At 37.2% G+C, this 15,261-nt stretch overlaps 1 protein-coding gene and 1 pseudogene across 5 annotated transcripts in view; both read left to right on the top strand.

The window, feature by feature from the left end:
• Positions 1-15,261, top strand: part of GIGYF2 (GRB10 interacting GYF protein 2) — a 164,053-nt gene that overhangs the window by 77,097 nt on the left and 71,695 nt on the right. For all 5 annotated transcript variants that reach the window (XM_050751556.1, XM_050751557.1, XM_050751558.1 and 2 more), the window contains one exon: positions 14,327-14,506. In XM_050751556.1, the coding sequence (XP_050607513.1) occupies positions 14,327-14,506 (180 nt within the window). The remainder of the gene's footprint in view (positions 1-14,326; positions 14,507-15,261) is intronic.
• Positions 10,118-10,212, top strand: LOC126933240 (uncharacterized; annotated as a pseudogene).

The raw sequence follows: 15,261 nt of genomic DNA, 5'->3' as shown, positions 1-15,261 counted from the left end.
TTCAGCAGTGGTTATCCTTTTCTCAAGGTGGTGAGTAGAAATCTAACGTATGCCTTCCTTGTAATCATCCTTGCGTATAAGAAAGGTGTCTTAAGACTTCAGTGTAGCAGTTATCAGGAACAGAACAGGAAATGCAGCTTTGCTTCCCTTGAGTGAGCCTCTCTTCTTTGCTACAATCCAGGACTATGAGTTTATATTTGACTCTCCTTTGCCTCTTCCTTCAGTGGTAGATACCCTTGAGAGTGCTGCATACCCACTTCCTGCCTTTTAATGGGGCTTAGGAAGGGCACTACAAATGTGTGGAACTAGGTTGTTGCTTGGGTTTCCTAGTTCCTGTATCTAGGGACTTTGGGGCTTTAGAGGCTGCCTTTCTGTGTTGTTGGAATTGGATATTGGCCAGCTGGGTATATACAACTTTCTTCTTTTGCTCTGAGGTAACTTAACATTTATTGGTGATTAACTAGAGACATTTTCTTGTATTTTCTTCAGATTTGAGCTGATGAAACACTGGGATGATTTATTTATTTAGATTAGATGGCGATTTCAGTTTCATATGATAGACTTTAAAAAGTCTTAGTGCATTATTTTAATGTTTTATAGCTTATGACCCTAACAAGTTGTCATAATCTTTTAGTGTATTATTTTTTCTTGGCATAGCTACTTAATGACCCTTATTTTGTTGGATTATTTTTAAATAATGTAACCTGATCTCTATGCTTTGGAAACAACAACAACAAAATCTTCATAGGCACTGTGATAACTGCTTTCATACTGTATTATCTCTTAATTCTTTGGTATCTCAACTAGATAGCTATTGTTCCCATTTTCAGATGAAGTCACTGGTGCTCAGACAGATAAAAGAAATTTACGCAAGGCAAATTGGAGCTTTGGATTATTTGGATGATTCAAGTTTAGCTAACTTCAAAGCCAGTTATTTTTTTTTTAACTGCAGGAAGCGTTTGGTGAAATAAGTCTTTCCACAAATGATCGGTATTGCATTCTCAAGATAGTCTTTGACAGCCAAATTTCTAGCACCTTTAGTAGATGCCTTTCTTGCCCCTATAACTGTCTCAAGTATCTATATTAAACCATTGTTAACTTTATTCATGATTCTTATGATAGTAATGATTAATAATATTAGCTAATATATATATTGTTTAGCATGTGCCAGGAGTCATACCAAATACTTCATATGTACAAACTGATGTGAAGCCAGTGGCCAGTGTCTGGCACAGAGTAAGCTCTCAGTAAAGTATTAGTTGCTTTATTGTTATTAAAAATGTGTCTGGCTCGCAGCACTTTGGGAGACCAAGACAGGAGGATTGCTTGAGCCCAGGAGTTTGAGACCAGCCTAGGCAACGTAGTGAGACTTTGTCTCTCTTTAAAGAAAAAAAAAAATGTGTCTTAGGTTTCACAGTAGTAGAATAAGTACCACTGGTAGTCCCATTTTACAGATAATGAAAGTGAGGAACCAGGCATGGTGGCTCATGCCTGTAATGCTAGCACTTTGGGAGGCTAAGGTGGGAGGATTGCTTGAGGTTGGGAATTCAAGACCAGTCTGGCCAACACAGCGAGACCCTATCTCTAAAAAAAAAAAAAAGAAGGAAAATGAGGTAGTAAGTGGTGGAGATGAATCCCATATATTCTGAGTTCAGAGTTAGTGCCATATTGCCTCCAAAACAGACATTTGACCCTGCTTAGCTTTTGTAAATAATACTGTTTCATTTGATTAGTTTTGTTCAAGAGCCACTCCAGAATATTTGTTCTTCAGTAATGTTGGTTAGGTTCAGACCTGTTATTTGTAGGTTAAAAATAGATTTTCAGTGAAGAAAGACTTCTTTCAAGACTTGAAGATTATTACAGTCTGAATTATTAGTCTAGTTGTGTTTTGCACATCAGTAAAATTAAAGCAATGTAGAGAGGAGAGTTATGACATAACATTGCCAAGTTTATATTTTGCCAGATGAGAAGACAATTTTAGAAGTATAATGCTGTCATAAATAAAATTATGACATAATAAAAGATTTTGACACTTGGAAGAAGGATATAACAATGAAAGGATATTTGGTTGCCTTCAGAATGGTGGGTGAACAACTTTGTCATTCTCCACTGTTGTTGCTTCCTGTCTGTGTGAAAATGCCCCTCATGCTCCTGGACACTGGTGCTTGTTCCACATGTGGAGTTACTCTCCTACTGAATGCTGCGAAATGCTTAGTGTTTCACAAAAGCTTGAGGAAGATAAAGCTCCATGATTCTTTTTTATTTTCAACCTACTTTATGAAAGTTCTAAAATTCCTTGCTTAGAGAGAGCGTTTCTGTGTAGACTATAACTAACAAAATTCATCATTCTCATTTGGGCCTTTTCAGGACTGTTGTTACTTCTTACCTACAACTTTTGTAGCACTCTTACTCTAGGCTCTTTACAATTTTATTTTATTTTTCTCTTGCAACTAAATACATGGAAAAACCTGTGAACAGGGAAGTCAAAAGGCTAATAATCAGAATAGTTAAGCAGCATTTTTTTTTTTTTAAAAACCTAACACTGCTGGATTTGATTTGGATTGTGCTGGCAAATGGAGTAGTATAGAGAAGGAAGATTGATTTCTAATTCCCACTTAACCAATTACCCTGAATAACTATTCTGTGGACTCCTACAGTCAGTGTGGTTTAGTGTAGAGAACGCAGGATAAGGGGATATGGCCTTCAGGCTCTGGCACTGTTGGTTACATAGCTGTGTTATTTTGGGCAAACCACTCAATCCCCTTTGCCTGGCATCCTTAGATTAAAACAAAGAAAGTGAAAAAAGAGGGAATTATGGTAATAAGATTTCTTAAAGCTCTACAGACTTATGTAAACAAACATATTTCCACTTCCTACAACGGATACAAGTTTCCTATATGATTTCTTTTATTTCTGTATAGCTTGATGTCTGCTTGTATAGTTTAAAAAATTATATTATTGTTACCTGATATTTAAGTCTCATCAACTGATCCCAATAGAAAGTGGAGTGGAAGGTTGGGGAGGTTTGCTTCTATTGCCGTGTGTGGGCTGTAAAATATTTCCCCATTTATAAATTATTTGGAGGAAAAATAGTACCTATTAAAAAATGATAGGCAGCTTAATTGATCATCAAAATTCATTCTACTCATTGGGTTGTAGCACTTACAATTATGTCTTTTCTATTGCCATGATATCAAATAGTATAGTTCATACTAAGGAGCCAAGATAAAAGCTATAACTAACAAACATTAAATGAACATGGTATTACTATGTATTTGTTCGCGTCTGGTGTAAATACTTGATATTGAAAGTCTTATAATGATTTCTCCTGCCCTCCATAATTAGGGCAAACACTATGAGTTCTAACCCTATTATATAAGCTCAGAGATTCTGTTTTACTTTCTTAATTGCAGAAGTATCTACTAATTTCAGCAATAATTCCATGCTTAAAAACTTACAATTAGGATACTCATCACTTTCTTCTTAGATTAAAGAAATAAAAACAGAGTGGCTTATATCTTTTGGCATTTGTTTTTTTATGCTCATTTTGAGTTTTTGAAATTCCTTCCAAAAGAAAAAGACTTTTTCTCAAGCCACTGAATTTTTTTTTTCTAAGGCCTTTATCCTCTACTGGTATATTATAATAGAAAATAGTGTACACTTAAAGCAGTTAAGAAGAAAATATCTAGTAATGCATTCAATATGGCTGTTATTCCATTTTTAAAATTTAAGGAAAAAGAATATAGAAATCTTACTATACTACCCTATAGATAATGTCGTTGTTTTAAAAATCTATTGGAAGTAATCTAGCTCTGTTCCTATTCGCCAGTCAGTTTCTTTCCCTGTTTCCCATAAGGAAAGAAATAAGAGTGGATATTATTGCATGTACTCACCAGTTCTTTTGCTGGGTCAGCCTTTATGCCAAGGTAGGTCTTAAGGAAATTTATAGAGTCTGCCTTTTTGATCAGATAATTTTAATCTACAAGTCTAGTTTGTAGGTTCTCTTCTTGGACTGATTTTACAGCTTACATTCCTGTGTTTATAATGTTGTGGGGGCTGGTTTCAGCTGAAGTTGATGTGATTGGTCACTTAGCCTGCAGGGGGGCCAATTAGCTCTGATCATGTGGAAAAGAATGCTGGTTTGTTAGGAGGTCTTTCTTTACCCAACACAAACCTTAACAACTCTGGAGAAAGCCTCCAGAACTGACTTGGAGAAGGGGTGCATTTTTTCCCTCTAATCAGGACCGGTCTTTAGTAAGTTTGCATAATCTTACTTAAGAGTTTATTTGAAAGTTCAAAGGGATGAAATTCCCTGCAAGATTTATTTTCAGCCGTCTTTCCTTATGTAGCATGTTGAAGTGTGAGATACTTCCTTTACTAATCTTTTTTCTTTTTTTTCCACCATGTGTTTGGGGAAGATTTATTTGGATAAAGACTTATTGGCATAAATTAATGCATTGATGTTCTTAGTTTTCTTCTCATGTGTCATCAGAATGGCTACCATTAGTTCCAGAACTAGTAATATAGATAATTTAGTTATCTGAAATCTTTTATTTTTTTGCTTAGGAAACAAACTTTTTTTTTTTTTTTAAGGCTGTATGCAAAGACCTTGAATAGAAATAAAATTAATTGTTCTGCACCTGACACTTTAAAAAATACACACCTGTGTGAAAGAACTGAAGAATTTTCTTAAGGCTTATTTTAGTGATGTTTAGGAGATGTTTCCCTGATCACTGTGATGAAGTATAGTATTAATAAAACGCAGTGTACAATGTACAGAAAATGTAACACAACACTGAAATAGCGTTTAGCTGGAAAATGTGATCCAGCTTGTCGGAATCCTGAAACGTGCTGTGATATGGCTTTGTGCAATGCCTTAGTGAACAGTACTTTTCTCCTCCTCCGTTAGCTGCTGATTTTAAAACTTTGACCAGACCTCAGATCACATGTAAGAGGATCTGAGAAACAAAGACTGTGATTGTTCAAAGTAAAATCTTGGAAGGCCTGCTGGGAAAATTATTAATGTAGACTAATATAATGCTACTTAGAAAGTGAAATCCGCCTTTGTAGAATCCTCTCCGTCCCGCCCCCCCCATTTAAAAAATATATTAATTCCTTCTTTGTTTTATTAATACCAAATACTTCAACACAAGTTCAGACACAGCATTTAGAAATACTGACCTTCAGAACTAGGGAAGGTAAAGTATAAAGAAGGGATTTGTGGTGTGATGCTCATTCCCTGCTTGCACTGGTAGGAATTATAATGTATATCAATTCCCAGCTAACTAATTGAAGAAAAACAGAACAACACAACAAAAAAATACTAGAACAAGTATAGCATAATCCTGCTTATAGGAAGCAGAAGCACTTGAGTGTATCTGTCATGTGTTTTGAATATACATTATATATTTTTTATTTTCATTTTTTTAGACATAGAGTCTTGCTGTGTCACCCAGGCTGGAGTGCAGTGGTGTGATCACAGCTCACTGCAGCCTCGACCTCCCAGGCTCAAGTGATCCTCCCACCTAATCCCCCACCCCTGTAGTAATGCCACCACATCTGGCTAATTTTTTATTTTTTGTAGAGGCAGGGTCTTGCTGTGTTGTCTAGGCTGGTCTTGAACTCCTGGGCTCAAGCTGTTCTCTCAGTGCAGCCTCCCAAAGTCCTGGGATTACAGGCATGAGCCACTTCACCTGGCCTGAGAATACATATTATAGTGGGCAAGACAGATAAGGATTTTATTAAACTTAAAAGTCTTTTTACATAGTATACTTGGTTTCAATATATTGAGACAAAAATGATTTGGCAAAATGATCTTCAATTAAGAAGGAAATGTCTTTAAGTGAAGCTTTCTAATTTCTGGATTTCTACAATTTGAAAGTCTTGCTATGGTCTATAAACAGTGATTCCTAACTGCTAACTGTGAATATTATAGACCAGCTCTGAAGTGCCCACTCAGGAGCATAGCACTCCCATTACAATAGCCTGAGCATTTAAAGTCATTTCTGGTTGAAGTTACCAGGTTAGCTGGTGTAGGGGAAAGAGAAGACCTTCTCTCTTCCTTTTGAAGGTTTGAATAATTGAGTCCAAAATATAAACCAACAGTAGGTAGACTTAACAGAAGAAAAACAGTTTACATGCTTATGCACAAGAGTCCCACAAAACATGAGACTCGAGGAAGGACCAGATGATTGAAGTTCTTATAGCATTGGAATAGGGATATGGAGGTCCTGGGGGAAGGTATTGACACGCTATGGGAAAATGAGGGGAGGAAATGTATGATGAACAAAAGTCGTCAAGTTGAGACAAAGTCTTTCAGGTATTAAAAATTAACTTGAGGAAGATTGTTACTGGACCTTTTAATCTCTTATGTGATAAGGTTAATCTTCCCTGATTGATGAAATTCTAGGGAGGGGACAAAGGCATTTTTTGAGTTAAGGGGGCATCAGAGAAAGCCCCTCCCTGTACTTGCTGTTCCTCAAGTTTTCTCAGTTTGCAGTAATGAGCATACCAAAGCAGCATATTTTGGGGTGGTATTTCCTGGGGCTCCTTCACTGAGATGACACGGATATTGGCACAGATGATATGCCACCTTCACCCAAAAACTCATGGTCCTTCCCATCTAGACAATTTGTTATTTCTGTTGTAGCTGTTTTACAGTAAGGTAATTGGAGATGGCTCTAAAACATTTCTTCTGTGAATGAACATAAATGCTAAATACCTGTTCATAGATTGATGGATTGTGTCTCCAAAATTATAAAGATTAAATTAAGCAAGGTTCCAAGACCAGGTAAATTATTCTATATTAAATCTAGTCCTCTGTCCCTAAAGACATTTGATTTTCTTTCCGACTGAAATAATTCACTATATATCTATAAATGTATCACATTTTTCTTGAGAACAATAACATCTTCAGTTGGAGTGTGATTTCTGGCCTATGTAAATAGGTAATCTCACAGCTTTAAAACTTTAGCCCTGGTCTCCATGTTCTTGCTTACATAGTGTACTTAGCTTTCTTTTGAAGATGTGTAGTCTCTTTCCATTTCCACATGTCCAAGCCAACTACTAATTGCCTTCCCACAGATTTCAGGCAGCCTCTGGGTGTGTACCAGCAGACAGCTGAGCATGAGGGCTGTAGGGTTATGGTACATATTCAAATGGCCTGAGGACCTTTTTCTGAGATTCTGATACACTGCAGCTTCTACAGTCTCTACCGTTTTTTCAGGACTCATATTAACCAGCTGAGCAGGTTATTTATTCCTCAGGGAGAAAGTTGTAACTCTCTTGGTATAGAATTTAAACTGCTCTGTCCTAGCCACCGTGAGTTTTGTATATAAGTAATTGTAGGGGAGAAGGGTGGTAAATATCAACACTTGGGTGGGATGCCCTTTCACTGTTTACTTTGGTATTAGAATATTTTTTTGGTGTTGATCAGAGAATATATATCTGAATAGAGTAATACAAAGTCACTCCTTAAAAAATTTGTACATAAACAAGCTTCAAAGTCTGTCCCATAATTCCACTTTTGCTTGTGGAGATTGGGCAGTTGTAAGCTCCAAGTCTCACAGCTGTAGATTTTGTTGGCTGAGTGCCTCTTTGCTCCATCTGAAGTTTTCCATAAACACTATTTTTGGCCGTGGGTCAAACATGCACACAGGTGCCCTTTTACTGCTCTTTCTCCTTAGGAAGTCCACTCAGTTAGACCAGGCAAAAACCAACACTGCATTTTAATTTAATTTAATTTTTAGATGAATCCTATTTGGACTTAATACGCTGAGATTGTAACAACCAAGTGTTTATTACCACTGGGAAAATTATTTATATATGTAGTACATATGTATTTTAGCACCTTTACACAATTTGCTTTTAACATAAGGACATAAAATATACGTTTTCCTCATAGTCATGTTTGCTGTATTGAACGGAAAAAAAGACATTTAAAATTTGTGTTTCTTTGCCTTTTGAGGGTCACAGACACCTTTAAAATTCTGATGAAAGCCGTAGACCCTTTTCCCTCAAAGAAGAAGAAAGCACGCCAGCACAGAGTGCACTTCCAGTGCAAGGCTTCACAGCCCTGAGCTCATTCACTGACTGTAGATTAGGAATATTTGGTCCAGGCATGAGTTTGTAAATAATTCAATACGGTTTACTTTAAAATCATCTTGTTTGTAAATCTGTTAAGATTTTAAAAATAAGTCAACTGAAATACAGTATTTGGTTAGTCGACTTAGTCATGGTGCTGACGTTACAGAAGGAGGAAGCCTTTGATTTTGAATGCTGAGGAAGGGCCATGTAACTCTCGCTCAGTTTAGTCTTCGTTACTATGAATTGTTGGAATTTTTAGACGTGAAGGGAACTTAGAGGTCATCTTCTAAACTGCCCATGAATGACTAATATTTATCATTTATTTATTTTTATTTTATTATTATTTTTGGAGACAGAGTCTCGCTGTGTTGCCCAGGCTGGAGTGCAGTGGTGCAATCTTGGCTCACTGCAACCTCCATCTCCTCGGTTCAAGCGATTCTCCTGCCTCAGCCTCCTGAGTAGCTGGTACTACAGGCATACACTACCAGGCCAGGCTAATTTTTAGTATTTTTAGTAGAAACTGGGTTTTGTCATGTTGGCCATGCTGGTCTCAAACTCCTGACCTCAGGTGATCTGCTCGCCTTGGCCTCCCAAAGTGCTGGGATTATAGGAATGAGCCAACATGCCTGACCTATTATTTATTTTAAATTATATCAGGAATACATATACATATATATTTTTTTAAATTCAAATTACAAAGATGACGGTCTCCTTGGCACTCCCACCCACCCATCCAAATTTACACAAGTAAATCTGTAATCAATTTGGTTAGAAGGGATTTATTTTAATATTTTACGGGATCGCTTAGATACAGTATAATTTTTAGTTATAGTAGTAGTAATTGGAAATGTGCGTTTTTATGACTGTGTTTGAAGTCACCTTCTAAATAATTTCTAGAATAAAATTTTTATATTGAGGAGGTTGGTCTTAACCATTTTTTTTTTCAGGAGCATACGTTTTGAAATCATTCTGTGGGAAGATGAAAACAAATTTAGTTCTATGTCTCCCCTTTTTAGAGATGTTGACACTTTCCCCAAGATGTACCATGCATGATTTGTCTACTACCCTTTTAGCTTGTTATACTTAAATCCCAGATCTCCTTCTTCCCATTTCAGTTTCTCTAGAATTTCTGGCTGCTTCCGGTGGGTCAAATTTATGAGTGAACCATTAAGAATCATTTAGTGTAGAAATAAACCATAGGTTAGGTGTTTGAACACTGCCTAGGTTCTGTTTCTGATTTGGTTATGATTCAGCTGTGTGGCCTTGGGAAACCACCTTTCAGGTATCCCTGTCCTTGCAGAAGCAAGAGAGTTAATGATGGTTGACTTAATCTCTTGTGGTTATTATGAAGATCAGATGAGATATATTAACACATTTTGTCAGCTGAATTAGGTTGTTTATTTACCTATGTGTCCATGGACCTAGAGATCAGGTGCTGTGTCTGAGCCTTATCTTTGTTTTTAATCCTGTGTCTCTAATTGTGTTTGTCTGTAAAGGAGTGAGTCATTTAATGATTGCTAGAGGTTTGAGTAAAACAAACAAGCAAACAAATGGTGAATTAGTACTATTTCTTTCTTAAAATTTTTTTACGTTTTAAAAATTATAGGTAAATATAGAGATGAGGTCTTATCATGTTGCCCAGCCTGGTTTCAAACTCCTAAACTCAAGTGATCCTCCCTCCTTGGCCTCCCAAAGTGCTAGGATTACAGGCACGAGCCACCATGCCTGGCTGGTAGTACTATTTCTTTGGAAAAATACTCAGTAGTAGTAAACTAAGTTGAGCATACTGCGACCTAGCAGTATTGATGCTAAATATATAGCCAACAGAAATCCAAACATATACTTACCAAACTCATGTCCAAGAATATTCATAGAAGCACAATTCTTATGATAGCAAAAAGGTAGAAAACAACCTAAATGTCTCTAAGCAGTAGAATAAGAGTAATACAGTGTGGTTTGTTTATACAGTGAGATCCTGCATAGCAACGTAAAAGACCAAAATATTCCCTGTAACAATGAGAATGAATCTCCCGTGCTTGCTTCGGCAGCACATGCACTAAAATCAGAACGATACAGAGAAGATTAGCATGGCCCCCGTGCAGGGAGAATGAGTCTTTCATAATGTTCAGCAAAAGAAGCCAGATATAAGTGAATATTCTATTTTATTAAAAAGTTTAAAAGCAGACAAAGCTAATATTTGGTGCTCGATACTAGGATACTAGGATAGTGTTTATCTTGGGAAGGGCTGATTTGGGAGGACACATGAAGATTTTTGAGGCTCCTTAAAATCTTTTTTTAAAAATCTAAGGTGGTAGTTAAATTATATGTATTTGCTTTATGAAAACTCTTTGACATTTGTGATTAGTGTACTTTTAAAAAATGTTTTCTTAAAGAGGTGGGGAGATGAGTGAAGTCCATTTAAAAGTTCTTAAGGTCTTTTCACCCTTATGAAAATGAGCACGGCCCCTGGAGGCAGAACTTACATGGCTTGATGAAAAATGTGGCTGTACTAACAAAAGAGAAACAAATTTAAAACAACCTTGTGATTCTCAAACCGTTGGAAAACCTGTAGCTCATAAAGTTTGAATGACCAATTCTACATTCCTTGTTTCAAAAAGGATTTGAGGCAGAAAATTTGAAGATAAAGAGGAAAGCAACACCAAAGAAAGAATGATGAGATTTGGAGTCATTAGACCTGGTTTCAAATTCTGGCTCCAATTATTTTTTGTTTTGTTTTGTTTATTATTTTTGTTTCTTTTATTTATTTTTTAAGTATTTTGTTTTTCTTTTTTTTTTGGCTCCAGTTCTTATCTGCACACCTTGACTAGTGAAGACCCATTTCCTCATTTGTGAAGGAGGGGGTGGAGGTGTTGTGGAGAATGAAGTAGCCTGAATTTACATGAATACTAGTTCCAAACCATTCTACATGAATATTGGTTCAACCCATTTTGAACAATACTTGTTAAGAAATTTCTATAAAGGAGCTTAAATTTTGTTTCTAGGTGATTATTTACACATAATAACTTCTTTTTTTTTTTTTTAGTTTACTAAGTCAGATCTAGGGGTGTGTGTGTTTGTTTGTTTGAGACAGAGTTTCACTCTTGTTGCCCACGCTGGAGTGCAATGGCACGATCTCAGCTTAACGCAACCTCTGCCACCCGGTTCAAGTGATTCTCCTGCCTCAGCCTCCCGAGTAGCTGGGATTACAGGTGTGCGACACCATGCCCGGCTGATTTTTTTGTATTTCAGTAGAGACGGGGTTTCTCCATGTTGGTTAGGCTGGTCTTGAACTTCTGACCTCAGGTGATCCGCCTGCTTCGGCCTCCCAAAGTGCAGGAATTACAGGTGTGAGCCACCACGCCCAGCCTCAGATCTTTTTTTTTACTTGTAGTGTCAATAAAGTTTACTTATGTACCAGTAACAATTACATACAAGGTTCAAAAATTTAGCTCCCTGAAATTCAGCATCCCTGAAATTCAATGGATGGGATTTTCTCATAACATGATCACATTTTTAAACAGCCTGTTTAGGGCAACAGTTGGAAATATGTGGTGAAGAAACTGAATAAATTATGCAGAAGTGCCGTTCTACATAATTTACTAAGAGATCAAGGCAGAAGGATCACTTGAGGCCAGGAGTTCAAGACCAACCTAAACAACATAGCAAGACCCCCATCTCTGCAAAAATTAAATGAAATGAAATTTTAAAATTAGCTGAGTGTGGTGGCATGTGCCTGAGGTTCTAGCTACTTACACAAAATAATTTCTAAAAGCTGCAATATAGTTTTTGATATATCAGATATTACATAATAGCCACAATAGATTTAGATTATGACTTCTCAGGTGATATAATTTGGATGTTTGTCCCCTCCAGATCTCATGTTGAAATGTGATCCCCAGTGTTGGAGGTGGGGCCTGGTAGGAGGTGTTTGGGTCATGAGGGTGGATCCCTCGTCCCCTCCCCACTGTAATGAGTTCAAGAGTCTGGGATCTCTGTCATCTTTCTGGTTCCCTCTCTCACCACGTGACATACTTGCTCTCACTTCACCTTGCACAACGAGTGACAGCTTCCTGAGGTGTCACTGGAAGCCATGCAGATCCTGGTGCCATGCTTGTATAGCCTGCAGAACCATGAGCCAAATAGACTTTTTTTTTTTTTTTTTTTTTTTTAAATAAATTACCCAGCCTCAGGTATTCCTTTATAGCCATGCAAAATGGACTAATAAACCAAGGAAAGCCAGAATATAATTCTGACATTCCAGACACATCCTGCAAGTAAGAGCAAGGTCATAGATAATAAAACCCTTGCCTGGTGGTTGAAAACAGCAAACATTTATTATCTCAGTTTCTGTGGGTTGGGAATCTAGAAACATCTTATCCTAGCTGGGTGGTTCTGACCCAGGGTTCTTGTAAGGCTGCACTCAAGGTGTCAGCCCATGCTGCAGTCTCTCAAAGCTCAACTGGGGTTCCATCCACTTCCAGACTCACTCGTGTTTCTGGTGGTAAGCCTCAGTTCTTTGCCATGCGAGCTTCTCCACAAGGTCTGTGTCACTACATGGCAACTAGTGTCCTTCAGAGAAAGTGTCCAAGATGGAAACTGCAGTCGTCTTTAATATTGTAAGTGGCATCTCATCACTTCAGCTGCGTTCTGTTAGTCCAGCTCATAATTAGAGGTAGAGGATTCCACAGAGATCAGCAGGCTAGGATTGTTGGTGAGCTCTTAGAGGCTGCCCACCACAATAAGAAAGCAGCAGATCATGTCTTCCCATTCTTCCAAGATATTTTATCTTTCAATAGAATGATACCTTAGTAGCAGACTAACAACCATATGGGCAAGCAGGATGCTGAATCTCAATATATGTAAGATGGAATATAACAGAATGACCAGAAATTAGAATCTCATTTTCATATGCTGTTGTTCAATTTTTTTTTCACTTTTAGTATGGATTAATTAAAAGGATTGAGTTTGTCATTACGAGAACGTGAACTTTTATTGTCATAAACTGAGGACATCAATGTATGTTATTCTGGATTTCCAACTATTTTGATGTGAGATTTTATGAATGTTATGAGTTATGTATGTTAGCACATGTGGAATGGTGACTGAATAATTTGTTTGCACAATTTAGAATGATCTTGTCCTTTTAAAATAGCAGTTTAGTTTACTTGTTGTACCAGGCTCTCTTGACATTAATGTAACTTTTTAGATATTAAGTTAGATATGCCTTAACTTTGAATTTTGTTCAAAAGCAATTTATGGTATGCCTGTATTGTATTAGGTGCTAGAGTAAATGAGGTTATACTACTTTTCAATTTTTATTTTTATTTTTGGGGGGCAGTGGGGGACGGAGTCTCGCTCTGTCGCCCAGGCTGGAGTATAGCGGTACGATCTCTGCTTACTGCAACCTCCGCCTCCTGGGTTCAAGTGATTCTCCTGCCTCAGCCTCTTGAGTAGCTGGAATTACAGGCACTTGCCACCACACCCAGCTAATTTTTGTGTTTTGAGTAGACACGAGGTTGCACTGTATTGGCCACGCTGGTCTCCAACTCCTGACCTGTGATCTGCCCTCCTCGGCCTCCCAAAGTGCTGGGATTATAGGCGTGAGCCACCATGCGGCCTACTTTTCAGTTTATAATCTGTTTTGGAATAAAAGAGGGCCTGACATGTACAGATACCATGTTTAGGCAGAATCACCAGTAGGTGTTGGTTATATAAAGTATGTTGTATAATGAAAAATATCGTATAATTTTAAAAAGTATGTGCTGGTAAGGAGGGATTGGCAAGATACAGTGTTAGTGAAAACAGCAAACAAAACAACATTTATAACATCCAGAGGGTGGCGTTTGTGCGTGTGGATGAGGGAGCTATGTATACATGTGTAAGTGTACCCACAGACAGTGTTTGGAAGACTTTATAAGAAACTTGATGATGGTTACTTCTGGGGAATATGACTGTGAGGGTCTTGTGTAGGAAGATGGACTTTCCATTGCATGGCTTTTTAAAAAAAAAAAAAACTGTACATAATATTTTTGTTAAAAAATAATTGCACAGTCTGTGAACATTCAGCCTTAAGAAATGTGTCTAATAATATATGCAAATACCCACAGTTATTTTAGTGATTTTTTCCTGAATATTGAAATGGACACATTTGCAGGAAAGCTTGATTTGAACTGTGAAGTTTGTTTTCAAAATCTTTACTGGCAGAGGCTCATGGTTACTTACCATATTATTTTCTTTATAGGGAGACCAAATTTTGAGGAAGGTGGACCAGCATCAGTAGGGAGAAAGCATGAATTTATACGCTCAGAAAGTGAAAATTGGCGCATCTTTAGAGAGGAACAAAATGGAGAAGATGAAGATGGAGGTTGGCGACTAGCTGGATCAAGGAGGGATGGAGAGAGGTGGCGACCTCACAGTCCTGGTAAGAATTCTGAGTAAAGGTCCATAGGGACTGAAATAAGGGGAAATTTGATGGAAATAGGGATTAAATGGAAAAGATAAACTGGCTTAAAAAAGGTGGGGGAGGATTCATATTATTTATGCTGTCACAGTTTTATTACTAGAAAAAATTGCAACATAAAAATTTCCTGCTACATCTGTTCAGTTGATTGAAATCACTTTTCTATTTTTCTGGGGCAAATAGTGTAGTTTAATGGGAAGCACCTGCTCTCAACTGGAAAAATGAGGGTTTCATTCAGTTTTGTCTACCTCTAAATCTTTGAATCTTTTTTCAGCATTCTTTAAGATTTATAAATGTATAAAAATTATACACTTGAAATATGTGCTTCCCTCCCCAACAGTGGGTGTTTTTCCTAACAAGAAAGGGTTTATTCTTTCATTTTTTCCCCTTGAAAATGTGATTTAACCTTATTTGAAGAATAAGCTTTAAAGCTAGGTCAGAAACATAATCACAAGTTCATTCTTATGTCCTTCTAACTTTAGAAGAAGGAGAGAGAATAGTACTGATTAGTGGTTTTTAAAGTTCTTCTGTTTGTCTCTTAAGAATGCTTCAAACTGTTCTTCTTGGACATTAGATATGCTGGTAATTGAAGACACTAGTGCTTTGTGTTAAAGTTCATATCCTACCACAGTGCTGATTCCATGCCTCATGATAATCAGATGCAACTGTAGTTCCAATCGTGGGGTCATGCAAAACTGAAGCACACAAAGTATGTG

The sequence above is a fragment of the Macaca thibetana genome, chromosome 12, assembly GCF_024542745.1.
Source record: "Macaca thibetana thibetana isolate TM-01 chromosome 12, ASM2454274v1, whole genome shotgun sequence".
NCBI classification, from domain to species: Eukaryota; Metazoa; Chordata; class Mammalia; order Primates; family Cercopithecidae; genus Macaca; species Macaca thibetana.
This window is presented reverse-complemented; position numbering and strand designations above follow the sequence as displayed.